General features: G+C 50.7%; 4 protein-coding genes and 1 non-coding gene across 8 annotated transcripts; 4 read left to right on the forward strand and 1 right to left on the reverse strand.

The window, feature by feature from the left end:
• The first annotated feature begins 348 nt into the window (after positions 1-348).
• Positions 349-407, forward strand: LOC134163828 (U7 small nuclear RNA). The gene has a single exon (XR_009964861.1). It is a non-coding gene; the product is annotated as a U7 small nuclear RNA (small nuclear RNA).
• A 50-nt stretch (positions 408-457) lies between these two features.
• Positions 458-1,184, forward strand: CUNH12orf57 (chromosome unknown C12orf57 homolog). Its single transcript, XM_062618039.1, has 3 exons — positions 458-548; positions 628-804; positions 878-1,184. Exons 1-3 carry the CDS (start codon positions 494-496, stop codon positions 1,024-1,026), a joined length of 381 nt encoding a protein of 126 aa, XP_062474023.1. The 5' UTR covers positions 458-493; the 3' UTR covers positions 1,027-1,184.
• A 934-nt stretch (positions 1,185-2,118) lies between these two features.
• On the forward strand, positions 2,119-16,492 carry PTPN6 (protein tyrosine phosphatase non-receptor type 6). Of its 3 annotated transcripts, none has more exons than XM_062617971.1 (16): positions 2,119-2,256; positions 2,432-2,532; positions 7,215-7,337; positions 7,619-7,813; positions 10,630-10,852; positions 11,500-11,616; positions 11,779-11,892; positions 12,284-12,380; positions 12,774-12,853; positions 12,943-13,092; positions 13,211-13,342; positions 13,600-13,754; positions 14,037-14,104; positions 14,498-14,649; positions 15,287-15,384; positions 15,505-16,492. In XM_062617971.1, the coding sequence occupies exons 2-16, from the start codon at positions 2,519-2,521 to the stop codon at positions 15,608-15,610; spliced, it is 1,824 nt and encodes a 607-aa protein (XP_062473955.1). In that variant the 5' UTR covers positions 2,119-2,256; positions 2,432-2,518; the 3' UTR covers positions 15,611-16,492. The 3 variants fall into 3 exon arrangements, with proteins under 3 accessions (XP_062473955.1, XP_062473967.1, XP_062473961.1); XM_062617983.1 differs by lacking the exon at positions 2,119-2,256 and adding an exon at positions 6,654-6,950 and having other exon boundaries at positions 2,437-2,532; XM_062617977.1 differs by lacking the exons at positions 2,119-2,256; positions 2,432-2,532 and adding an exon at positions 6,269-6,950.
• A 928-nt stretch (positions 16,493-17,420) lies between these two features.
• On the reverse strand, positions 17,421-23,387 carry PHB2 (prohibitin 2). Its single transcript, XM_062618012.1, has 9 exons — positions 23,188-23,387; positions 23,024-23,108; positions 22,854-22,933; positions 22,573-22,757; positions 20,630-20,759; positions 20,037-20,140; positions 19,562-19,639; positions 18,963-19,039; positions 17,421-18,014 (listed from the first exon to the last, which is right to left on the reverse strand). The coding sequence occupies exons 1-9, from the start codon at positions 23,312-23,314 to the stop codon at positions 17,984-17,986; spliced, it is 897 nt and encodes a 298-aa protein (XP_062473996.1). The 5' UTR covers positions 23,315-23,387; the 3' UTR covers positions 17,421-17,983.
• A 119-nt stretch (positions 23,388-23,506) lies between these two features.
• Positions 23,507-25,614, forward strand: EMG1 (EMG1 N1-specific pseudouridine methyltransferase). 2 transcript variants are annotated; one of them, XM_062618030.1, is made up of 6 exons: positions 23,507-23,702; positions 23,782-23,883; positions 24,216-24,306; positions 24,673-24,731; positions 24,841-24,990; positions 25,297-25,614. In XM_062618030.1, the coding sequence occupies exons 1-6, from the start codon at positions 23,559-23,561 to the stop codon at positions 25,408-25,410; spliced, it is 660 nt and encodes a 219-aa protein (XP_062474014.1). In that variant the 5' UTR covers positions 23,507-23,558; the 3' UTR covers positions 25,411-25,614. The 2 variants fall into 2 exon arrangements, with proteins under 2 accessions (XP_062474014.1, XP_062474004.1); XM_062618020.1 differs by having other exon boundaries at positions 23,510-23,702; positions 24,165-24,306.
• Positions 25,615-25,655: the final 41 nt, after the last annotated feature.

A 25,655-nucleotide genomic window follows, 5' to 3' on the forward strand; every position in this document is an offset into this window, starting at 1 on the left:
GGAGCGGGGGGGGGAGCCGCTGAGCACCGCCCTGGGCCGGCGGGGGAAGAGCCTGCGGAGGCGTGGCCGGCAGGGGGTGCCATGGCAACCGCCCGCCCTCTCCGCCGGAGGGGGCGGAGCTTACGCCGCTCGGCACCAATGGGAAGCGGTATATTTGCATACGACCAAGGCGGTGAGTCCGGGCCCGGCTTTTCGCCGTTGTCGCCGATGCGGGGCGGGGCAACCAGGCGGGACCGAAGGGGGAGCCGTGCGAGGGACGGCGTGTTGAGGAGCGGGCCCCGGCGGCCCTCACCCTCGCCTTGGGGCGGGTCGGCGCCAGTGGGCTGCGGCGCTGAGCGGGGAGCTCCGCAGTGATTTCAGCTCTTTTAGTATTTGTCCAGCAGGTTTCCCGCCCGCGGGAAGCCACCCCCACCGGTGCAATGACAGAGCGGAGAGGGGCCGGGCCGCGCATGGGCGGTGTCAGGGTGGAGCGGCCGCCGGTCCGCAGCGCCCCATGGCGGCGTCCGCGCCGGTCCCGGCGGCGCCGCTGAGCGCGGAGCAGGCCAAGGGTAGGTGATGGCCGCAGGAGGCTCCGGGAGCGCTGTTGTTGCGCTGCGCGGCGGTTGAGTGTGCGCTTGCTTTCCGCAGCGGTGCTGGCCGAGGTGATCAAGGCCTTCGGTGCGCCCGAGAACGCGCAGCGCATGGAGGAGGCGCGGGACAACGCCTGTAACGACATGGGCAAGATGCTGCAGTTCCTCCTGCCTGTGGCTACCCAGATCCAGCAGGACGTGATCAAAGCCTACGGCTTCAGCAGCGACGGCGAAGGTGGGTAGTGCCCCGGAGCGCCGGGCCCGCCGACGGGCGGCCGCCTCCGTCCTTCCCAACCCTTCTCTCGCAGGGGTCCTGAAGTTCGCCCGGCTGATCAAGTCGTACGAGTCGCAGGACCCGGAGATCGCCGGCATGTCGGGCAAGCTCAAAGCCATGTGCCTGCCGCCCATGACGCTGCCGCCGCACGGCGCCGGTACCGGCGGAGTGGCCACCTCCTGAGCCCGGGGACCTCTCCTCCAGCCCCGGCGGGCCGCGATGCTCGGCTGCTTTGGAGCAGTCGAACGGGGGAGGCGCTGACCCGACAGGAAGGGGGCGGTTTGTGCCTGCTTGTGTGTCTGCTCCTGAATAAACCATGTCTCGAAGTTGCCCTTGTTTTATGAATGGACACAAACTTAGTGGTGTGTTTGAGGCACGGATGCCTCTCCCTGGTGCAGAAGTGGTTACAGAAGTGCCTGCCTTATGCCTGACAAAACCTGTGCTAGTGCTTTGAGGGGCCTAGTTGTACCTAATTCTGCAGAAAGGTAATCATTTAAGCAAAGTCTTAGTGTGAAGCCCTGGGACTTGATGTGATATAAAATAAAGTGACTTTATTTTCTGTTTCAGCGGTGCTAAGCCCTGTCTGGAGCAAGCTTTGCAAATGTGTTATCTGAAATGCACTACCTAATGTGTCTGTAAAACATAAGCTAGTGCTGTTCAGCAAGTGCTGCAACTGCCTCTGAGTCCCTTGTCGTCAGCAGGGTGGGTGCAGGTAACTCATTCCTACCACCTCTACCCACTGGCTGCATTGTTTCACAGCTGAATGTGCTATCAGACATACCAGCCCTAATGAAAAAAGCAGCAGGGGGAGTGGTGTGGGAGGACTGTGCCCAGTTTGGCTGCAGCCTGGATTAGAGCAATGCAAACAACATCAAATCGCATCCCATGTCTTACGGAACTGAAGAGAGACAAAACTAGCAGGGCAGCCTTGCTCCATGGCGGTGTTTGGTTTATCGGACTTGGTCCAAATGGAGGGACATCAGATGCTTCTGCTTGTAGCCTCATGAGCCTGTTGCCCTTGGAAGCGTTGAGGTCTTTGGGGAGGGTGATGTGGGCCATCATGGCAGGGCTGGGGGTGATGAAGCCGGGCCTGAGAGAACAGGTAGCTGCGAGCCAGGTGTGAGAAAGCTGTCTCCGGTTCTGCCTTCCAGTTACAAACCAGGCAGGAATGTAGACAGCAAGGGCGTGAGCTCAGTGGATAGGAGGCAGGAAGCGCAGTCGGTCTCTTCCGACTCCATCTACCTCTCCCGCCTTGGCCTTCCTCCACCTCCCTAATTACTCATTAACTACACCCCAGGAAGTGCTTTCCAAAAGGTGAGAATTAAGCCCTCTGCGGTTTGGCTGACCTAGAGTTGCCTTCTCCTCAGTCCGCCCAGGAACAGGCGGAGTTCGGGACTGCGGGGTCGGACACAGGTGAGTCACAGGAGGTGGTGCAGCCCCCGGCCGCTCTGTGGCACTCAACGCAGGAGCATCCAGCCCCTTGGGGAGGCTGCAATTCCATCCTTCTCTGTCAGGGTCTGTGGTCTCTCCCCCAAGTCTGTCTCAAGATACTGACTTGCTCATTCCAATACTGCTTTATTTTCTTTAGTAGGACCCCCTGGTTAAGAGCTGTGGTATTTTCTCCACCAGCTGCTGTCAGTCCTCCGGCAGAGGGGATCTGTGAGTCAAGATCCTGATGGCATCCTGTGGGTGAGTGCTGTGAATGCTCCTCAGGGGAAGCAAACAGGACTTGTTGGGGAGAAAACCACAAATACTGGCAGTAGGAAGTGGGCAGAACTCACCTTCTGATAGGAGCTTCGGAGTAGCTGGAGGACTGGAATTGAGAATGGTTTAGATTCTTACTGCTGTTACGGTTTCTTGCTTTTTATCAAAGTAAAACAGCACTTTCACTTTGATAAAAAGCAAGCAGATTTGTGATGCACCATTTGCTACAGGTTTTCTGCCAGTGTCTCTGAGTGTCCCCATACAGAGACAGGGCAGGAGGTGGTTATTGCTTGATTTACTACAGTCTCTCAAGTCCTTCATAGAACAGCAGGACATAAAATCATCAGGTCAGTTCCAACCAGTTGCTCTGCTCTGGAAACTGTAGTGGCATGATGTACAGAAATGGGATTTACTACTCTACGGTAAGAGTCTGGGAAACTACGGTGGTCCTGGGGTCCCGTGTTTCATCTGCCCATCCCCAAGCCCAGATGGCCTTCCCTCTGCGCCAACAGCTGAGCTAGGATGCAGTTCTGTACAGAACAGCAAAACCTCCTGACTAAAATCATCTCAGTGGTGAGGATTTGAAGTATCAAATGTGATGCTGGTGCTCAAAAAGGTCTCCAAATGAGATCCCTAGGGTGCAGGGAAGCACAGAGCAACCAAGTTGGTATCTGGGCAAGAGGGTAGAGAGTAGACTGGAGAAGTGAGTGAGTGTGATATTAAAGAAAGAGTCGGCATCTGCTTTTGGAAAGATAACTTTTTTGTAAAACTCCAGTTTTGTGGATAAGGCAGGTCTGGTTGAGACAGATTCCTTGGAGCTCCAAAAAATCAGTTGACAAGATTTTTTCATCCAAGTCTTTAACTAAAGCTAGAGTTGTGGCATAAGAAAGAAGATGAAGATTTTCATGGGTGAAGAATTAGTAGAAAATAAGAACTGGAAGGTGGGAATAAGCATTCGGTTCTTACAGCAAAGGGAAGTCATCAGTGGTCGAATCACAGGCTTAACTGGGAGTCTCTGCTATTCAGTATATTCCCAAATAGAGCTTGGTGAGGTGAGAAAACTGACTGGTGGTAGAGAGTTATTCAGGATAATAGGGTGGGAGCTGACTGAATAATTGCAGAAGGACCTTATGATAGTGAACGAGTGGGCATTAGAAGAGCAGCCGGAATCCCATATAGGCATATGTAAAACAATGTTCATGCAGAAAAAGAATTCAACATTTACATCTAAACCAATGAACTGTGAACTAATCATAACCTCTCTGGAGTAAGCCTGTGGTCATACATAAGCATGTGTAATTGCTGGCTTAATGCTTGGTAGTGGTGAAGAATTAGCAGAAATCCCCACTGTCTGTGACTCACCAGCATCTTGGAACGCTGCAGTTCTGTGCCATCTTTCACTCTCATCTCCAAAACAACACACCAGTCTTGGAAACATCTCAGAAAGGGACAGCAAGAATGATCAGAGGTATAGAACAGTCAGAGTTTTCAGCCCAGCAAAACGCTGAGGAAGGATATGGATGTTACAGGTCAGTGTAATGAGCAGTTTGGATGGGGTGAATAGGGGTCAGGAATCAGTCAGTGATTTTTCTTTCTTACAATAACCAGACATTAATAAAAATGAGGCAGGGAGCAGGTTATAAGCAAGCCAAAGGAGGGAGTGTTTCTGTAGGTGGGCCCTGGAACTCCTTGCCGAAGGATGCTAAATTTGTTATGGATTTGAGGGTTGACTCTACAAGTAGCTGCAAATGGAGGTTTAGGGAATAGAGAGGGAAAGGAAACTCTATACATAACCTCTTCCTCTCCTCCTCCTTTGATAACCACTTTGGCCTCTGGATCATCTACTCCAATGCCCTGCTCACAGCAGAGCTAACCCCAAAGCTGTATCGGATTGCTCAGAGCCTTGTTCAGGGGAGTTCTGAACATCTTCAAGAGTGGAGGTTCCTCAGCTTCCCTGGGCACCTGTGGCAATTGCTGAACCACCCTTGGGGGGGGGAGCATGTGTGTAGCTTTTCTCCACATCTAATCAGAATTTCCGTTGCTGCAAGCTGTGCCTGGTGCCTCTTGACCTTTTAACGTGTCCCACAAAGAAGAATCTGGTTTATTCTTTGTAAACCCCACAAGTCCCCTTTTAGGTAGTCTCAGGCAGCTGTTAAATCTCTCCTCAAGCATCTTTTCTCCAAGCTGAACAAGCCCATCTTCCTCTGTCTTTGCTGAGTTCCATGTTCTTCACTGCCTTAGTGGCCTTATACTGGATTCTGTCCAGTTTCTCAGTGTCCTTTCTTTTACAGCAGTCCAGATGTGTGTATCTTTTAATTGGTTATTTCATTTATCTTCTCCTTTGCTCCTTTGCTAGCTGTGGCTTGGCTCCATTAAGATTTTACAAGATGAGGTTCTACCACCTGTGCTGTACTGAAACAGCAGCATAGGAGCAGTCTCTTTGCTGAAATCTCTTACCCTGTTAATCTGGGCTCTTTGCTACCTTGTTCTTTCCCTCTTCCTCTGTGTCCCACTGATGTTCTTTTCCTCAGACAACTTTTTTCCTTCAGCCAGTTCATAAGATGTAGGGATGTCTAGGTTTTAGTTTTTGTCTGCCATGGCTTCATATTGATCCCACATAATCTTTTGATATCAGGAATTCTCTTCTGGGATTTCTGTCATTTCTTTCCTAACTAAACAATATTTCTTTCCTGTGTCAGTGCTTAGAGTGGCTCTGACTTAGCTGCAGTCTTTTAGGTGCAGCTTCTACACTTCTGCGTAGAGGTTGTTCCCAAGAGCCACAGGTCTCTAAGCCTTTAAACTCTCCTTGTTTTTACTATCGGATTTAAGTCAGGACAGCTGGATCCCTGCAGCTCCCCACACCCCGATCCATCATGTGTGTGAAAATAGAAGCATTTCAAAGGAAGCTCCTGTAGGTGACTGGGTTGCCTTTCTAGCAATAAGGTTTAGCTTCCCACTCGTCTCCCCTGTACTTCCCTTTGTTGTTAGTTCCTGTCTTGGCCACGAGCTTTGTCTCAATCCTTGCTAGCAGCCTGTTCAGTTTCCCATTCTGGTGGGGTGCAGGGAAGGCTGCTGGTTGAGATGAGCACATCTCTTGCTGTTCCTCCTGCCCACACCACCACACAGGGTAGCCACAGTGGCCCCAGTTAAAAGCCAGGCTCCTTTGCAAGCTGGATTTCCCTCTTTGGCCACTGCTTAACTCCCATTCTTTCTTGAGATCTGCAGACCTTGAAACCAGTGCTATCGAAAAGAGCAGTCATGGGCTATGGTTGGAAATGGCTGCTAGGTAACTGGAAATGGGTAGTTTTCCTTCTTTGTGTCTTGACAACTTCTTGTGTTTTGACAACTGTCCAGGTTGGCTTCAGTATGCTACACTGGGATCTTGAAGGTCCTAGGCTAAGCAAACTTGCTGTTGAATGGGCACACTGTAGGTAGTAGCTATTTGTTCTGGTGTCTGCCTTCTTCTCTGGGCAGCTTTAAGGCTACCTCCCACCCCATCCCTTTTGAGCTAGCACTGCTCACATCAGTCACATCCTCCAACAGGCTGTTTTGAGAAGGCAGAGCTGTGCTCAAAATGCTTGCCTGCACCTCAGCATCTGTGTTTGCACAGATTTCCTCCTGTGGCTGTACAGGGCACATTGAACATTTAACTGCCCAGAGAGTTCATCAGTGAAATAGAGTATGGAGGTTTCAGGTAGGTAGATGAGGGCAGCCCAGCAGAGCCAAGCTGTGTAGCTGGGCAGACGTAACCTGCAGTGGGGTACCTCATTGCTCAGTGTATGTCACCATGTACTGCTTGCTTCAGCCTTGCAGGCATGTGAGTGACCTCAGGCAGCTTGGCACCATGGCAAGGGCTTGGAGGTGGGGAGCACTCATGCCTGTCATTGGCCTTCTGGGGAAGAAGGGGACCAGAGAACGTGCAGCCGGGACCCAAGATGCACTTGTAGAGTCAGTCCTGATGTGAAAGAAGACAGGGAACCAGAGAGTAACAGGGGATGGGGGGAGGAAAGACACAAAAGGAGAAGCAGAAGTGTGTGCAAAGCAGCTTGGGGCTGGGGAGGTGATGGCTCAGAGCGCTTCCTGTCCCTGGAGCCGCGCGTGCCAAGCTGCGCGCAGGCTCGCACCTGCCTGTGCCCCACAGCACTGTGCAGAGGGCCAGAGATCAAGGCACCGATCGAGACGCAGGTGGATGGAGAGGGTCAGAATGGACTGATGGTAGACACCAGGAGAGATGCACGGCCAGCTCCTGAGAGGCGCAGAACCAGCGTGGTGTTGGGTGCTCCAGCGCAGACCTCCAACTTCCCGTTTCTCACCAGCACAAACAGAGTTCTCCTCTGTGTTTTTTGAGTTGCCTTGGTTGTAGACGCTTGTCCCCTTCTTCATCGGCTCTCCACGATGGTGAGGTAAGAGGGACTGAGAAATGTGTGTGTGTAAAGAGGGGGAACCAGGGAAGTAGGACAGACTGGGGGGATCAATCATCCTGGAAGTTGTATCTCAGTGGAAACCTTTCATAGTGTGAGGGAGGTGTCAGGTAGAAAGGGATGCTGCCATCATCCTCATGGGTATCTCTAGGGGTGCTGACTGGGGCCATGCTTTGCTGTACAAGTCTCTGTAATAGTGCCTAGTCATTTTTATTCACTTGGTCTTGTTTCCACCTCCTCTGGTAGGTGGTTTCACCGTGACCTGAGTGGGCTGGAAGCTGAAGCCTTACTGAAGGGACGAGGTGTCCATGGGAGCTTTCTGGCCAGACCCAGTCGGAAGAATCAGGGGGATTTTTCTCTTTCAGTCCGGTAAGTAACTTGGACCACAGCTGCTGTCTTTCCAGGGTTACATACACAGGATGCTTCGATCCTCACACATCCTGTGGCATCGTTTTCATTCTGTCCTTATTCCTTTGAGTTCTTTCCAAAGGACCTGGGCTTCCCAGGATCTTCTAGACCCTGGGAGTTGCCCCAGGAGTTTCTCTTTTGCCTCCTTTCATTGGGTCTATTTGCTCTGGCTCTGTGGCAGAAGGTAACACAGAACATTTTATGCCTCTTTTGCAACCACCTCACTGTGCATCATCCCATAGGGTTGGTGATCAGGTAACTCACATCCGCATCCAGAACACCGGGGATTTCTATGACCTGTATGGAGGGGAGAAGTTTGCCACCTTGTCAGAACTGGTGGAGTACTACACGCAGCAACAGGGCTCACTGCAGGACAAAGATGGAACCATCATTGACTTGCGATACCCGCTTAACTGTTCTGACCCTACTACGGAGAGGTATGGAGAAAGGAAAGCAGCCAATGTGTCTGTGATGAGACCTCCTCTGTGCTTCAGGTCTGTCTTTCTGCCCTGCCTGTATCCCCAGGGCAAACCCTGCAAAAAGTATTTCCTGCTTCTTGTAGCCTCCTTATGTTTCCACAGGGGCAGCATCTCCAGCAATAGCTGACTATAACTTGACCCATCACAACAGACCTAAGAGGGCTTTACTTTTGCTTCTGGTTTCCTGTTGCCTTTGCTATTTATATACTGTTCCTAAAAGCAAAGGTTTATGGTGTGAGCTATGGGTCTGCAGCAGCCTGTAGAGTTACATATTATGCGGAAGCCCTCAGCCTTGCCGCAGACCTCCTTGGTTACTCCAGGCCTGAGTGACTTGCGTAGCTGAGAGCAGGACCATGTTCCCCAGCTGTTCCTAGCCTGCTTAGTCTCTTTCCTCTCTCCACTTTGCATATCCCTCTGACACCAAGTTCCTAAATCGAATCAGGTGGGTTTGCTCTTGCTGCTGTGTCTTCAGGCTCTTTGATGCAGGCTGGGGAGCAGTTCACACGGTGCTCTGGGGTGGCTGGGTCCTGGAAACAGGACAAAGATTCCCTGGGCAAAGCGCCTGTGTATGCCCCCGCTTGCTCTGTGGATGGGTCTGCAGAGGGGCCAGCATCTGTCTGCCAGCTGTCCTCTCCACTCAGGGCCGTTGGGTTGTGGCCCTGCAGTTTCCTCCCTTCCTCTCTGCGGTTGGAAACTTCTCCCTGCCCGCAAGGCTCTTACGAAAGCTCCTCTCACTCTCTCCCCAAGTGATTTTCCATCACGTGGCTTTGAAGAGTTGGGCTTAACTGGGAGCCATTAACCCCTTCCTACCTGAGGAGGGGAGGCCTGGAGACCTCTCTGATGGGCAGGAGGGGTCAATCATTCCCTGGGGAGCATCTGAGCACTGCACATGGTGGCTGAATGCTTCTTTGGGAGGAGGTTCAAGAGTTAACAGCTGCCATGCAGTGAATGTCATTGCTCCTTGCAGTGCATGAAGTGAGGATCAAACAGGAATTACTTGCCCAGGCATAGTAACTGTCTGCCACGTATTGCTGTCAAAATGATTCCTAGAGGTTGTGTAGAGGAATGTGTTGCTCTGGCCAGATGCTGGGGTGAATGAATGCCACAGCTGCTTCTGTGACTTGAGCCTCCTGGGCTCCGTTTCAGTTCTTGGGGACAGATAGCTTAATTTGTAGCTCACCATAGAAACCAGTATTGCTCTAGACCTCCACTGTTAGCTGTTCCGTGGGCATCAAACCTGCTCACACAGCTCTGGGAGCATCAGCCTGGCCTAGATGGCAGTGCATGCAGTGATGCACGGAGCATCACTGATGCTTGTGGTACGTGCAAGGAGCAGGAGCAGGGAGGAGCATTACAAGTCAGTCCGATGCATCAGATGCCTGCTTTGGAAACGCTGCTCACCAGGGAAAATGGCCAAACTCAGCAGCTTTATCTCCAGCCCAGGACCCATCCCTGCTGGAGGAGAAGTGCCCCAATCCCCTCCCTGACACTGAACTGGGAGGGAGTGAAGGGGCCAGGGCAGGAGCAGCAGAGCTGTGGTGACCCTTGGGCTGAGACATGCTGGAACTGGATGATCTTGAAGGTTCCTTCCAGCCCAACCCATTCTATGATTCTATGTGTCAGACCCAGTAGAGGCTCCACCAGAAAATGGGTAATGGAGAAGTGGGATGATCCAGAGCGTTTCCCAGTGTCCAGAGCACCTTGCAGCTCTTGGCTTTCTGTAGTCTGTATCTTTAGCTCCAGCTTCCAAGCAAGATTTGTGGAAGCAGGACAGACCTGCAGTTACCGTGGCCTTCTGCATCTCTACTTGTCAACTCAGAAGTGCCCCCCCAGACCTTCTGGTGTGGTCCAGGGAGACTGTGAAGCCTGGGACAGGCGTGAGGAAACAGAGGATCTGCACAGAGATGACTTGACCTCCCAGCCTGCTTCTGGTGCCTGTCACTTCCCCCCACACCACACAGTGCAATGGGATCCCACCTGGCACACACACTGCCCTGAGAGCTTTGTAGGGGGCGGAAGGAGCTTGGCAGCAGTGGTGCTGTTTGCACCATGTTTGTATCCCTCTTCACCCGGGGACACTCCTGCAGCAAGGCAGAGAGCCCATTGGTCAATGAGGGATGCTCCTCAACTTGTGCTGAGAGAAAGACCTGCAGACTGGATGTTTGCACCAAGGACATGGATCAACAACAGTGATAAGTACCCGGAGCAGAATATGGGCTTTAGGTGGCTCCTGGTGTCCAATCCCATGGCTAGGCTGATTGCTGCGGTGTAGTGTGCCCAGGGAATGGGAATTATCCTTTGATTGAAGAGGTGACTGAGTTTCAGAAAGAGGGGCTGCTGGGGTGGCTCTTTAATGGATCTGATCTCCACATAACCATCTGGATACTGCCAAATCCTATGGGAGAGTTTCTGACTTTGGTGCTTGAGCTTCCAAAGCACCTTGCAGCAGTAAGGCAAGAATGCCAGTAGTGCTGGGGGCTGCTGAAACTACCCTCTCCCAGCTGGTCTTCAAGCCAGCAAGTGTTGCTTACCTGTGCTTGCATGTATCACACAACTGGATCACAGTTGGTGCTTTCCCACTCTGTCCTCTGGTACCAGCATTCTGCTCCCTGGGTCCCAAGATCCTGCTCCTCCCCTGGTTTTCTTCCCTATCTCTTTCCTTCCCCTCTCTCTCCCCTTTCCTTCCTTTTCTCTCACCCTTCCCCAGCACTGCTGTCCTTCATTCATCAACTCAAGAGCACTTACCTGCATCTCCCCCTTCTTGTTTCTCCTAGATGGTACCATGGCCATCTGTCAGGCTCTGCAGCTGAGTCGCTTCTCCAGGCCAAAGCCACCCCTTGGACCTTTTTGGTGCGGGAGAGCCTCAGCAAACCTGGGGATTTTGTCTTGTCTGTCCTCACTGACCAGCTTAAACCTGGCTCTGATGCTCCACCAGCTGGGGCAACCAGTGCTGCAGGAGCCTGGCTCAAAGTCACACACATCAAGATCATGTGTGAGGTGAGCAGTTGGGAGAGGAAAAAGAAAGGGAATGGAAGATCCCTGCCGATCCCTGCTGGTTGTGTCCTCGAAAGCATGGGCTCTGACAGCTTGGTTACTAGCAGCAGTGTTCCTGAGACTGGATCCTGAAAACAGGTTCTTTGTGTCCTCACCCCAGTCTGGGTGACTATGGGCTGGGTGCTCAGGGCTCAGTGTGACTGAGAACTCCGGTACAAGGAGTCTGTGGTGAAAGACAGAGGAGGATTCACAATTTAAGTCTGAATTAATCAGAAGAGTTCAAAGCTCTTGGAGGAGGAGCATCTGCAAGGCCTTCACGCTTGGTCTGAAGGATGTGACCAACCTGGCTGGCCCCAGTTCTATTTCTTTCATGTGGGATGGTGCAGATAGTGGAGGGAGATTTCAATGACAAGTGACCTTAAATGGGAGCTGAGAGCAATACTCCTTCTGCGGGCTTCCATCCACTGAGAACAGGAGGCAGTTCACCATGCTGTGAACTTAGTGTTCTCTGCCATTTGACCTCCCTGCCGGAGGGAGGATGCTTTTCTGGATGGCACAGGGTAGTGCCTATGGCTTTGAACCCTTGAGCAGTATCAGCTTTCTCTATATGGGGTTGTGAGTGGGCTATTACACATCCTTCTTCTATTTAGAACGGACGCTACACAGTTGGAGATGCTGAAACGTTTGACAGCTTGGCAGATCTGGTGGAGCACTTCAAGAAGACTGGAATTGAAGAGGTGTCTGGCTCCTTTGTGTACCTGAAGCAGGTAAATCCTGTTTCCTCTGTTTCTCAGGGATCCTTTGGAAGGACCCACTTGCTGTTTGTTTCTGCTTTGTGTCCTCCTCCTTTTCTCCACAGCACACAGAGGAGACTTTGCTCTCCAGCAGCTTCTCTCTCATGCCAACCCATTGTGTTTTCCCTTCCCCAGCCCTACTATGCTACGAGGGTGAATGCTGCTGACATTGAGAATAGAGTGCAGGAACTGAACAAGAAGAGTCTATCTGAGGAGGCATCCAAGGCTGGGTTCTGGGAGGAGTTTGATGTAAGAAACTGCTGGGGGACATGATTCTGGCCTTTTGGGAAGTCCCTGTGCACCACCTTTATTCTCCATCCTGGATTTCTTCCTGGACACAAACTTCTCTGGTGTCTTGTCAATTCTTGACAATTCATCTCTTGAAAGAAGTCTCTGGAACCTGTTCCTCTGGGTCACCTTTAAGCTAAACCCAGAGAGGCAGAAATGTGCTTTTCATGGTTGGAAGTTACCAAGACAGCAAGGGCTCGAGCCTTGGACTTTCCAGGTCTAGGTTTCCTTTTCTCTTCTCTGCTCTCCCACAAGCCCGTCCATGTGTCCCAGAGTCACCACTGTTCCTGTGAGTGCCCACCTCCTTTGTCATACACTGTGACCTTGCCATGACTGTTCTTTCTACTCTCAGAGCCTGCAAAAACAGGAAGCCAAGCAGCTGTTTGACCGCCACGAGGGTCAGAGACCTGAAAACAAGAGCAAGAACCGATACAAGAACATCTTGCCCTGTGAGTCTTGCTTTTCCACCATAAAAATCCCAAAACAGACACAGGCAGTGAAGAGCTGCCTGAGTCATCCCTGGCTCTGTCTCAGCCTGCTCTAGCCTTCAGAGCAGGTTTAAAGGTGTGCACTGAGGATGTAAGAGCTGATGGGAGAGGTCACAGCCTTTTCATGTCTTTGAAGGAAGGAGGGAGGGTTGCATCGTTGGGTTGCATTAGCTTCCAATGGGCCATAATAGGGGTAGAGAGCTGAGAGGACAGGGTGAGAGAAGGAGAGGTGAAAATAAGAGGCATGCTGCATGCACAGGGTAGTATGGATGAGAGGGGTAATGACAAAGCTTCACGTGGCTCTGAGAATCGGAGCATCTCAGTGCTCTGCTTGTTTTCCCACTGCATCCCCAGTTGATCATTCCAGAGTCATTCTCCAAGGAAGGGACCCAAATATACCTGGATCTGACTATATCAATGCCAACTATATCAAGGTGAGACTCTTGAAAGATGCCTGCATGCCCAGAATGGGGGAAGGCCTCTTGGTCCTGCAGCCCTCCGATCTTCCTTTGTCCACACTCAGAACCACCTGGCCGGCCCAGATGAGTGCACCAAGACCTACATTGCCAGCCAGGGCTGCCTGGATGCCACAGTCAATGACTTCTGGCAAATGGTGTGGCAGGAGAACACACGCACTATCGTGATGACTACACGGGAGGTAGAAAAAGGACGGGTAAGCAGTGGCTTGTGGTGTCTCAGAGCTGCCCCTTCTTCTCCTTCAGCCATTGCTCTGCATCTTCTCTCTTTCCTGCTTTGTGCCCGTCCTCACCCTACCCTCTCTGCCTACACAGAACAAATGTGTGCCTTACTGGCCAGAGGTGGGCAGCATGAAGGAATATGGTCCCTACCTCGTGGAGAACACTGGGGAGCATGATGCATTGGAGTACAAACTCCGTTACCTCTGTGTGTGTCCAAAAGACAACGTGAGTATACCTGGTAGAGGGCTGCCATTGAACCAGGGGGTCTGACAGTCACTGTCTGTCTAAGGCTGGGAACTGCTGGTGGTGATGCTGAGTCATCATTGGGTGGCTGTTCCCACCTGTTTTGAGCTGGTGGAGTGGCCAAGAAACGCACAGGAGACAGAGATCCCTTCTGGCTTCAGACCCACCTCTTGCTGGGACAGAGGCCAAGGATAGGACTGGATTGCAGTTTTACCAGTGGGGTGTCTTGTTATTATCAGGGTAAGGCTGTGCGTGAGATCTGGCACTACCAGTACCTGAGCTGGCCTGACCACGGCGTACCCAGCGATCCAGGAGGAGTGCTCAGCTTCCTTGACCAAATCAACCAGAAGCAAGAGAGCATCCCTGATGCGGGGCCTATTCTGGTGCATTGCAGGTTAGTAGGGTTTGAAGCATTCTCCATCCCTTCTCTAGGGTGAGGTATAGAAAGTCTCTCCTGCTCCACCAGCTGTTCCCAGGACTTGTGAATGAAGAATGTGCCAGCTCTGATACTTACTTTGTCCTCTTTGATGCCCCCAAACCAAATTCTGCCTGTTGAATCTGTGACTCTGTGGCATTGCTGAACAGCTTCTACAAGTGCTGTGTCCTTCCCCAGAAGCAGCTGCATTTTGTTTCAGGAGCTGTATTGCTCTGACTTCTGCTTGTCCTCTCCTTGCAGTGCTGGGATTGGCCGCACTGGGACTATCATCATCATTGATATGATAGTGGAAACAATCTCCACCAAGGGTAAGAGGACCCCAGAGTATCTTGAAGTGAGCTGGCCTACCCAGTAGGGCTGTGCCCTTAAGTCCAGCTGCAAATGGATGAAAACCATCAGGTATCAGTGGAAGAGATCCTGCCACAGCCCTAAGCAGGTTGCACTGTCTTTGCTGTGTGGCAGCTGCTGGATCTCTGCACCATACCCACTTACTTCAGCTTTTCCTGAGCTTGGGCTCTTTCTCCAGGGCCAGACTTGAAAAATGCTGAGCAGGAAGGAGGGATAGGAGGCCCATACAGGAGTAAAGAGTATGGAGGGAGGTGGAAACTTCTTGACTGACCTCCACTGAGACTGCTTTTGGTGGAGAGCTGGGAGAGGGGCCAGTGGACATGTCCATAAGCTTTCCTGATATCTCCTGCTAGGGCTGGACTGTGACATTGACATCCAGAAGACTATCCAGATGGTGAGGGCCCAGCGCTCAGGCATGGTGCAGACAGAGGCCCAGTACAAGTTCATCTATATGGCTATCTGCCAGTTCATAGAGACAACCAAGAAAAAGCTGGAAGTTATCCAGGTGAGAAAGGGGACTCTGCTTTCCTGTCCTGTGAGCTGAGGTCTGGGATGGAGTGTTCTGTTTCCAGGCTAGCACTGGGACCTACACAGACTATGATGCTGCACCCAGGTCTGAGTGCCTGTTCCTGTCTTGAAATTCAGAGCACAACATTAGCAGCTCGAATACCAACCCCTTCTGAACTACTAGACAGTTTTAATGCAGTTATTTCAGCTATGTTCTACATAACACCTCCACCAAGCATTATCTGATTACAAGACTTTGCCCTGTCCTTTCGTCTTTGTCTTTCCTGTGCTGGTTCTGCAGTTGCAGGATTTTCTCCTGCTACCTGATAAGTGGCATCTTTTATCTCTCTTTGTAGCCTCTAGCAGCATCCAGTAGCTGCTGCTGTTTCATATTCTTTGGCTGACATGTGGCACTCTCAGGTGTTCCAGTGATATTGGTTGCCCCTGTTACAAGGATGCATTTGCAGCCCCCTGTGACAGCAGTGGGCAGAGTGCACTGAGCCTGAAGCCTTCAGCAATCCACCAGCCTCCACTGAGATCCTAGCATGGAGCATGGTTAAACAGCCAGAACCCTTCTTTCCCCATCTGCTTTCCCCAGATGACACTCTTCTCTGTTTGGTATTTCTCTCCTGTAGTCTCAGAAAGGGAAGCCAAAAGAGTCTGAGTATGGGAACATTACCTATCCCCCTGCAGCAAGGAACATGCATGCCAAAGCTTCACGGAAACCCTCCAAGTAAGAGCTCACCTAAAGCAGAGGCACAGCTTGGCCTGCCTCTGACAAAAGTCTCCCTGCTGCCTTGGCAGGTTTCTTACTGTTGCTCACTTTTTCTCCTTCTTTTTCCCTGGTTTCCAGGCAGAAAGAGGAGTCAAGGGTCTATGAGAACCTGGGGAAGAAGGAGAAGGCACAGAAGCAGCACTCCTTGGAGAAAAAGCTGAAAGGCTCGCTGAAGAAAAAATAGGTTGCAGGTAGCCCCCTGGGGGGTTTGAACCAGGGGTGCAGGGCTGGAGCTCACATCCAGGCTGGGCTGTCTTGCATTCCTCACCCTTGGACTGAAATTAGGTCTTTTCCTTGTTTTCCATCCCACCTTCCAGCCCTGAACCAGACTGCTTTCCAGCTCAGCTGACTGACTTCCTCATCCCTTGCCTGTGCAGGCCAGCAGTGTCTCCTGCTGCCCCTTCATCCTTCAGCAACGTTAATAAGGCCCCTTCTTCCCCTTGCTGAGCACTGGGGCCCAAGCTCACCTCTGCTGGGTCAGCTCCAGTGAACTTGAAGAAGGGTGAAGGAAGCTTTTTACAGGAGCTACATCTCTGTGAGTTAGAATTTAGCCTGTTAGTAGTGTTCCCTGAAGCCTCAGCTTTTAAAGTATAGAGGGTTTGGCCTCTCTACAACTCTACAGTTCAACAGGAAACTTCCTTTCTCCTTAATACCAACCCTCTGCCCTATAGAATCATTGAGTGGGTTGGGTTGGAAAGGACCTTAAAGTCATCCAGTTCTTAACCCCTGCCATGGGCAGGGACACCTTCCACGAATCCAGGTTGCTCCAAGCCCCATCCAGCCTGGCCTTGAACACTGCCAGGGATGGAGCATTCACCACTTCTCTGGCCAACCTGTGCCTGTGCCTCACCACCCTCACAGTAAAGAACTTTTTCCTTGTATCTAACCTGAACTTCCCATTTAAATTTAAACCCATCACCCCTTGTCCTGTTGCTACAGCCCCTGATGAAGAGGCCCTCTTCTCATGATCCCTTTTCTATTTGATTGGATGCTGTAAATACACCCGAATTGGATGTGATTGCCATGTTTTCTCCTTTGGTTGTAAATAAACTTGTAGTTCTTTGAATGCTGAGTCCCAAAAGCTTTTTCTCTCTCTGAGTATAGCTGCTTCACCTGGCTTCACTTGCAGCTCTGCAAGAACTTACAAGAACGGCTCTAGCTTGATTTTCATCACTTTTCTGCAGCCTTCAGACTCCTGACCAGAAGCTGCAATCAGCTATGGTGGCTCCTTGCTTTGAGGCTTGAGCGTTGGTAGTTGTCAGGTAAGTCTGAGCACAGAAAGTCAGCTGTGACAAACTCACACAAAGGCTTCTGCACATATTCCACATGGAGTTTAACAAGAACAAATGCTAGATTCTGTACCTGAACAGTGTAATCCTGGCTGGACATGTAAATTGGGGAACAAGAGGCTAGAGTGCAATCCTGCAGAAAGGGATCCGGGCATTTTAGTTGATGGTAAGCTCTACCAGTCAAAAATGTGCCCTGTCAGGCAAAACTGAAATCATTATCCTGGGATGCATTAGGTACAGTAGTTAATCAGTCAAAGGTGATGATCCCACTATACTCAGTAGTGTTTCAGCCTCACCTTGAGTACTGCGTGCACTTCTGGGCTCCACAATATAAAGATATGAAAATATTAGTGTCTAAAAGAGGGCAACAAAGATGGTGAAAGGCCTGACTTAAGAGGAAGAGCTGAGTTTACCAGGCTTGTTTCGTTAGAGGCAGCTGAGGATTGTCCTCACAGCTATCTACGCTTCCCTCATGAGAGGGAGCAGAGGGAGGTGCTGATTTCTGCTCTTCAGTGCCCATGCAGCTACATGATTGTCCACATTCTCTCCTCGCCCTGTGATCTCTCAGTGAACAGGAGGTTGTGTCTCTTGCTACTTTCTCCACAACTTCCCAATTCTGTCTTCAACCAAGTAGAAGTTCTTTTTCTACCTCCCCTTACGCAAAATAACCTCTTTTTCAGACACAAAACACACCAGGACACAGTGTAAATTTGGGGGGGGTTTAATTGTTACAAATGTTTGAATGAATCACTGAGCAGACAGTGACACAAACAGACCTTCCAGCAGTTAACAGGCACCCAATGGATGACATTTTCCTGAATTCAGGCCCAGGTTCTCTTGGGATTCAAGAGTGAAAGAGAAATGTGATTTACTATCAAAGAAGCCTGGTGCTCTTGGCAGCAGAACTCCCTCACTTGGCCAAAAAAAAAAAAAAAGAAAAAATTCTGATTTTACCTATAAAAATCTACAGATTAATGAAGATTAGAGGTGAATTACTATATCCACATGAGTTAATCCTAGTAAGTCCCCTCTTCCCCCCTCCCCATATTTAACTGGTAGGGTGAGGAAGGAATCACAGCTGCCCAGAGGCAGAGCCCAATCCTTTAACTGGACCACCACAAATGGAGCAGGGGCACGAGAACCAGATCTGGCTACTGGATTAACAACTTCAAAGTGAGGGCAAACAATGCCAGTGGAGGGAGGTTGAAGCTCCTCACTCCTATCTGCTGCTGGGTAGCACCGCTGGTTCTGGGAGGCTTTAGTTTCTTTCATTTCTTCTGCTTGGGTAGGAGACTGTCACTGAAAGGAGACAGAAAAGAGTCGTTAGTCCAGAAAGCACAAACAAAGCTGAACCAGACCTACACTACAGACTTGGGAGTGTGGGGTGTCACATCCAAAGGTTATGGGCTTCCACATTGTTCCTACCAGCAAAGCCCCCTGAGCCTTCTCAGATGAGCAAGACAATCTGGTCAGAGCTAAAGAATCATCAGAGATGCCAGCAAAAAGAAACCAGCTCTGGCTTCCTTTTTTGATTCTAAGAAATGTAAGTTTTCAGCTGCTCAGCTGGCACTGCCTTGTCCGTAACCACTGGACAGGTTACACAAAGCCACCAAACACCTGCCAGCTCTGAAAGCAGGGAATGGGGTTTTCTACGATGGAGTTGGGAAGCTTTTGGTGAGTAACAAAAGCACCTTTCGTAGGACCATTACCCCAACTCAACCAGAATTCCTACAACCATCTAATTGCCTTCTTACAGCCCTCTCTGCCATACATGCAGGATGCCCTGTCTACACAGGGACACTCCTCAGTTATTTCTACCTGCCTTTCCCATACAAGGTTCCCTATCGGACACACAGAGAGCTCCAGTTACTCACTATATCCTCCCTGCCCCTGCAAGTAAGGTTTCAGGCTTCACATCATTAATGGGACTTGAGGTAGACATGGAATAAACGTCCCGTGGCCACAAAGGCCCACGGCGAAACATCCCAGGCACTAGGCAAACATCAACACCCCTGTTCCAAGTACACAAACAAAAGGACCAAAAGAAACAGTGCCTCACCTTCCTCTGTGTGTCAGGAGATGCAGTAATGGGGAAGGGGGGGAAACAAAGAGTACATTGATTAGATATAACAGTTCAACAAAAATGTCATTTCTTAAGTAAGACAGACAGCTCCCTGCTTAGCTGTATCCTCTGGGATCAGCTTCACAAGTAGGGTGCAGATAAATGCAGCCATCTGGCCCCTTTACCTGGTGAAACCCTCATCCTGTAGGTTCAGTACCAAGTTATCTGCTGTGAGATAGACACGGTTTTGTGAGGCAGCAATCTGAAAAAGAAATCCATGGCAGAGATGGCACAAAGAGTATAAATGCACATGCAACACTAGTCAAGAACTTCTCTCCCCCTCTAGATACAGCACTTGATTTACTCACTTGAGACCTCAGTTAAATCAATGCAATTCCCCAAAACAACTCTGGACTTTATCCCAGTGCCATCAGACTTTCTGAAAGAAGTGCTCATTCTGTCTCTCTGTCAGAAAGACCTTTGATCCCACACTTATTTGTTCCCCTTTCTCAGCCTGCAGGAAACCAGGAGCTTTTGGTGGCTGCAGCTGAGGGTGGGTGATGGAATCTGATGTGGATCTGGCCTTGTCATACGGAGGGCGTGAGCTCCTGGCCTCACCTCTAACTGCCGATCATTGCAAGCTAAATCTTGAGCAGAGAAGGGTTGCACAGGAACAGAGATCAGGACAGGGCAGGTCACATTCGCCTTAAATTCATCATGTGGCCACTGGGCTGAACGAACATCTTCGGGACTTGCAAAAGGACAAAGGGAATTCTGTGCTCACCGTTTTTGAGATGTTTTGAGCAGCTCGGATCTTACGTAGCTTGATGTAGCCTGGATTCCTGCTGAGAGCTTCCCCCAGGTACAGCAGAGCCAAAGTTAAGGAAAATCCTAACAAAAGCCACATACCCTCAAGGAATTCTTCCTAGAAACATCTTAGGGTGGAAAGTAATCTCCATCTAACACGGACCTCCGGGCAGGCATATTTCTACTTCTCAAATCAATAACAACATTATGGATTATGGTCACACACAGCCAATAGAAGCTAAACCTTACAACAGGGAGAAGGCTCATGGCCTTCTCTGGTCTGACCTGTAAGCTCAGACAAATCAAACTACAGCCAGCTGTGGGGTGAGGATGATAAATTGTGACCTACTTGAAGCTATCATCTTGTAACAGTCTCCTAAGCATGGACCCGATGTGACAGACTGTGTCAAGCTCATAAGCCACATCCCACAAAATCTCCCAAAGCAGGATATCATCTTGGCAGCTGTAGCTTCCCCTTCAGCTTGAACAATCTTCTGCTTCTGCTCCTGCTTGGCCTTCTCCACCAGAAACTGTGCACGCTGTGCCTCCTGCTGGGCTGCAAAGAGAATGGCCAAAAGCACTGGAAATGGATTCCATCTTTGGAACCCTTCACCAGAACTGGAACCCTGGAGCTGAGGCCTGGGGCCTCTGCTTCCAGAAGCACTGATGGCATTCTGGGGCCAGATCTGCAACTGTGAAATGCATTTGAGTGTCCTTTAGTTTTTTTCTTAGATAAAGCCAGAAGCATCCAGACCCTCTACACATAATCCCCACAGTAAGTGGTGAGTCCCAGTCTGAAGAGGAAGCCTGATCTTGGGAGCTCGGTCCCTCTGATGGTCTATCCCACTGGCTATAGCCCAGAGTTTTCTGACAGCATTTATAAAAGAGGCTGGGATTGATCATTCTGTAGCTGTATCAATGCAGAAGCAGAGACATGCCAGCCCAAATTCTGATTCCTTTAGCCCAAATTCTGCTTCCTTGTTCACCAGTTCAGAGGAAGGGCAAAGGCAGCACTCCACTCTTTTCAGGCATAAATGGAACTCACCCACTTGCTTAGCTTCCACAGCTGCTGTGTATTCACGACTGAAACTAAGCTCTGTGATAGCCACATCATCCAGGATGAGGCTGAAGTCTTTGGCTCTCTCTGTCAGTTCTCGCCTAATGAGCAGAGACACCTGAAAGACAAATACAAATACAGCAAGAAGAGTACAAATACAGCAGGAAGAGTACAAACACAGGCTGCTTCACCCTCCTGTGCACCCCACAAGTGAAGCACAACTGCTCCTCACAGCTCATTCACAGAGAGAGACATTACCTAGAACAAACCCTGAACCATGGCTATTTATCATTAACACCATCTCTGAATCTGTCGCTGCATAGCCAAAGCTATGTATGCAAAAGTATATCACATCTTATTTACAGTTATTATTAACTATACAGTTCATATTGAAAAAATAAATCTTCTGGTTTGGGTTTGTTTTTTGCTTTCACATCCTACCACATCTAGTTCCACAGTTTCCACGTTTCATGTTTTGGCAACAAGTATTTCCTTGTCCACCTTGCATTTGCCACTGTTGGCAGTTCGACTGTCTCCTCACATCTGTATTCAGATGCAGGGGAAAAAAAACCCACATCATTTTTTGTTAACTATGTATCACATCTCTCTTCATTACTGTAGCGACCCCTCCAGTGTGGGTACTCCACTTGTATCAGTCTCTTTGGAAGTGTGTTGTTGGTAGGTATTTTTGACTGGTTCTACCTTTAACTTGTCAGCATCCATCTCAGGCAGGCTGACAAGTCCTGCACCAAACACTGGCTTCAATAAAAGTGGCTGCTGCAGTATCACATGCTGGGCCAGCCTAGTATCTGCTTTTACTTCTGCTGCAGCTGTTTCTGAGCACAGCTCTAAAATGCTGCCAGAAACCTTCACTGTGTGAGCTCCAAGTGCATAACTGTAAAGTCAATACCCATGGGCCACAATATCCATCACTTCACATTAACAAATGAACAAATAACTTCACATTAACAAATGAACATATGACAAGGTTGCACTCAATTCAGTTTGTTCAGAAGTTTCAGATACTTAACAGTTGTCATTGCTTCTGATAAACCTAAATCCCCTGCAGACATTGTTTCTTTGCTGTCACATTCCCCCTTTCCACTCATTCTCTTTATACAACTGTTAACAAATCACTTCAGCACACAGCATGTGGCCTAGCACAAAACCCTGGAGTCCCTGCTATAGAACAGTTCTCACAACAAGACCTGGACACTTAGTTCTCCTCTTTGCTTCTGTTTTTGTAACTAGTTAAGAGATGCTTCATATTTCATCTGACAACTTATCCTCTTTAGCAGTCTCATGCAAGGTCTCCTCTAAAGCCTTTTAAAGGAAGACTATTAACTTCTCTCTCCCTCAGCTGCGACAGGTGATGAATATTCTCAGAATCCCTGGCAATCAAATTATGAGAACACAAACTTTCAGATACAGGCTTTTTTAAAGCTAAATATTTCTATTTTGCAACCTGTCCCCAGGCTACCCTCTAACCTTTTTCTAAATAGAAATATTTGTTGCCCTTCTGTACCATCCATTACAGAAAAGTTACTGCTTTTTTAATTGCTCATCCACTTCACTTTCCAGGTCCTTTAAAACTGATGCGCTCTGACAGCTCTTCCAAAACCCATGAAAAGCCAGGTAATGCTTTTTTTAAAGACAGATCTACTTTTATGTGTGGATTATGATGTAAATCAGCTCTCCCTCCCCCACTACATTATAGCGCAGTTCTGCACTCCATATACCAACAAATCCAGTTTTCCTCTCAGAAGCTTTAGTGTTTGCATCTGTACTGGAATCAAAACTCCAAGTGGGATACAGTTCCATGCCTTTTTCATTTAAATACACCACCTACCAACCTAACACATTTATCCTTTATATAAGGTTCCCCATATGCACAGCTCAGATGTTTCTTTGCCTTTTGAGTGCAAGTTTACCTGGGCTCTCTGAGTGATGAGCTGTGAAGCATTAAACTTGGCCACCACGCTCTTGAGCACCTCGTTAACGATGGAAGGCAGGACCCGCTCCTCGTAGTCCAGCCCCAGGCGCTGGTACATGCTGGGCAGCTCCGCAGCGTTGGGACGGGTGAGGACACGCAGCGAGATGTTCACCATCTGCAAGTCTGAAGATGGGGGGGAGATGAGCGCTGCCGGCGCCGCAGCCGGGCTCCTGCCCGCTCTCCCCGGTCCCCGTGCTTGCCCGCGGGGCCCGCTCTCACCTTTGGAGCCGGTGGGGGAGGAGATCTTCCGCGGCCGGGCCCGAATGTCGTAGATGATGGGATACTGGAACCAGGGGATCCTGCGAGGGGCGGGAGGCGTGTCAGGGCGCGGGCACCCACCGGGGCCGGGCCCGCGGGCCCGCGCTCGGGGCGGGGGAGCCGGGCCCTACCTGAAGTGCAGCCCCTCGGCGAGGATGGTGTCCTGCTGCACGCCGCCGATCCGGTTGAAGAAGATGGCCCGCTGGCCGCCTTCCACTGCGGAGAGAGGGCGGAGAGGCACGGATGAGCGCGGAAGGCGGGTTGCCGGGAGCGGGGGCAGTGGGGCACGACTCACCGATGAACACGGACTCTCGCACGCCGTAGGCCAGGGCGCCGGCGCCCAGCAGCAGCTTGAGCGCGGTACCGACGCCGCGCGGCCCGGCCGGCAACCGCCCCGCCAGGTCCTTCAGGTTCTGCGCCATGGCCGCGCCGCGCCGCGCGCCCCACCGGGAAGGACACCGGAAGCTGCCGTCGGACAAGGCGCTCCGGTGAGGAAACAGCCTCGTTCCGTCCCGCCGCCGCCTTCCGGAGAGACTGCTCCACGCTCTGGAAGTGCTTCCGGCCGGAGCCACATTAGGGGCGCGCCCCCGGAGCCATCTTGGGTGGGCGGCCTGAGGGCGGGGCTGGCGCGGTGCGCTTGGTGCCGCGCATGCGGCCGTGAACAAGATGGCAGCGCCTCGGCGGCAGCGTGAGGAGGAAAACGATGGGGAGGGAGCGGTGCCCGCTGATGTTTCGCTGGAGGCGAAGCGGCCCCGTGGGCAGCGGCGGCTCCTGGTGGTGCTGGAGGGGGCGAGTCTGGAGACTGTGAAGGTGCGGGAGGCGGGGGGGGTCTGGCCGGGCCGAAGGCGGCTGCGGTAGCCTTTGCCCACCTGTCCGTGGTCGGCCGTAGGTGGGGAAGACGTTCGAGCTCCTCAACTGTGACAAGCACAAGGCGCTGCTGCTGCGGAACGGCCGGGACCCCGCGGAGGTGCGGCCGGACATCACCCACCAGGTACCGGGGTTTGGTGGCCGGGGCTGCCCTTCAGGTGTGCGGGTCTGCGTGTGCCTCTGAACGGGGCAAGTTTGGTCCTGCCCGCTGCGCTTTGTGGCTTGTGCGTTTAGTGTGTGGTTGGGAATGGGATTGCTTTCGGTCAGCGTTACGCAGCCAAATGAACTTATTTCTGCTTCAGCATAAGTTCTTTCTGCACTCGTGGGGCATAACTCTGAACTTTTCCAAAAGTCATCTCCCATGTGCCTTGTCTGTTTCCACTACTGTGTGTTTTTGTCCTTCAGAGTCTCCTGATGCTTATGGACAGCCCACTGAATAGGGCTGGTCTCCTGCAGGTTTACATCCATACCCAGAAGAATGTTCTAATTGAAATCAATCCCCAAACCAGAATCCCGAGAACTTTTGATCGGTTCTGTGGTCTTATGGGTAAGCGATGCAAACTTCGCACCAGCCAGAGGGTAATGCGGGAAGGTGCTTAGGAGTGCAGGAACGTTGGGAAGAGGTGCACAGTTGGACCAACCTTAAACATGTGAAAGTGAGAAAAGAGCCAAGAAACCAAAGTGTCTTTTTGTGAATTCCATGTCCAACTGTGTGTTCCTTAGCACAGGGGGGAGCGCCTGCAGGAGACTGAGCTAGCAGCAAAGTGACTGATTAGTATTCTTTTGGACTGCTTTAGATGATGCTTTAAAGGGAACGCTAAAGATGGACTTTTGTCTACTTCAGCTCTAGGCAGAGGATAGGGTTCCTCCAGCAAAACAACAGACAGCTTAAGTCATTTTCTTCTTTTGCCAGTTCAGTTGCTGCACAAGCTCAGCGTTCGAGCAGCTGATGGGCCTCAGAAACTGTTGAAGGTAAACACTCTGACAGCTCATGTTGGGCTTGCTTTGTACAAGCAGTGGCGTTAGCTGTGCGGCAGGGTATCTTACCTCTGCACCTCTAGTAACCTTCTGCTTTCTGCAGGTGATTAAAAACCCAGTCAGTGACCATCTCCCTGTGGGCTGCCTGAAGCTAGGTACCTCTTTTGCAGTCCCAAAAGTGTCAGATCTGCGTGAACTGGTTCCTACAGCAGAGCCAGTTGCCATTGTTGTTGGAGCTTTTGCTCATGGTTCGGTAAGTGCATGCATCCCTTATTTGGAGCTGTAAGACCCTTTAGCAGCATAGATTTCACTCTTGTTCTGAGTATGGGTTGTTTTACTTCTGCTCTTTTTTTGGCTTGGTCTCCCTTGTCCACCCACCCTCCCCAACCCAATGCTGTAACACTTGGTACTTCTCTCCCTCCCAAGGAGCTAGTGAGGGCTGGCAGCTGTCCTGCAGGAATACTGTGCCTCCCCAGCCAATGGCGATAGATAGATGTGACTAAGTGAAAACTTGCAGCCTGATACTTTGTGGCTTCTTTTCTTTCTCTCTCTTCCCCAGGTCGATGTTGACTATACAGAAAAGATGGTTTCCATCAGCAACTATCCCCTCTCTGCTGCCCTGACGTGTGCTAAAATTACCACTGCCTTTGAAGAAGTTTGGGGAATAGTATGAGTTTCTGCTGCTGCTGTGGTGGACTTCTGTGCAGTGACTCCATATTCTGGAAAGGCTCTTTCAATTAGGGATGGACCTGGTGCAACTTTGGGCTCTTTGAAGGGAAAAGGCATCAGTTTCTCCTTGTAGCTTCTGGAGCAATGAGACTGAACGGACTGCCCTACTCACCCTTTTTCCTCCTATTAAAGGCCATTTTTTATAAGAGTGCTCGTGTATTTTACTTTTTCATGTTTCATACATGGGTA

Source organism: Pezoporus occidentalis, unplaced genomic scaffold (genome assembly GCF_034315485.1).
Source record: "Pezoporus occidentalis ecotype Australia unplaced genomic scaffold, CSIRO_AGI_Poc_V1 ctg104, whole genome shotgun sequence".
NCBI lineage: Eukaryota > Metazoa > Chordata > Aves > Psittaciformes > Psittacidae > Pezoporus > Pezoporus occidentalis.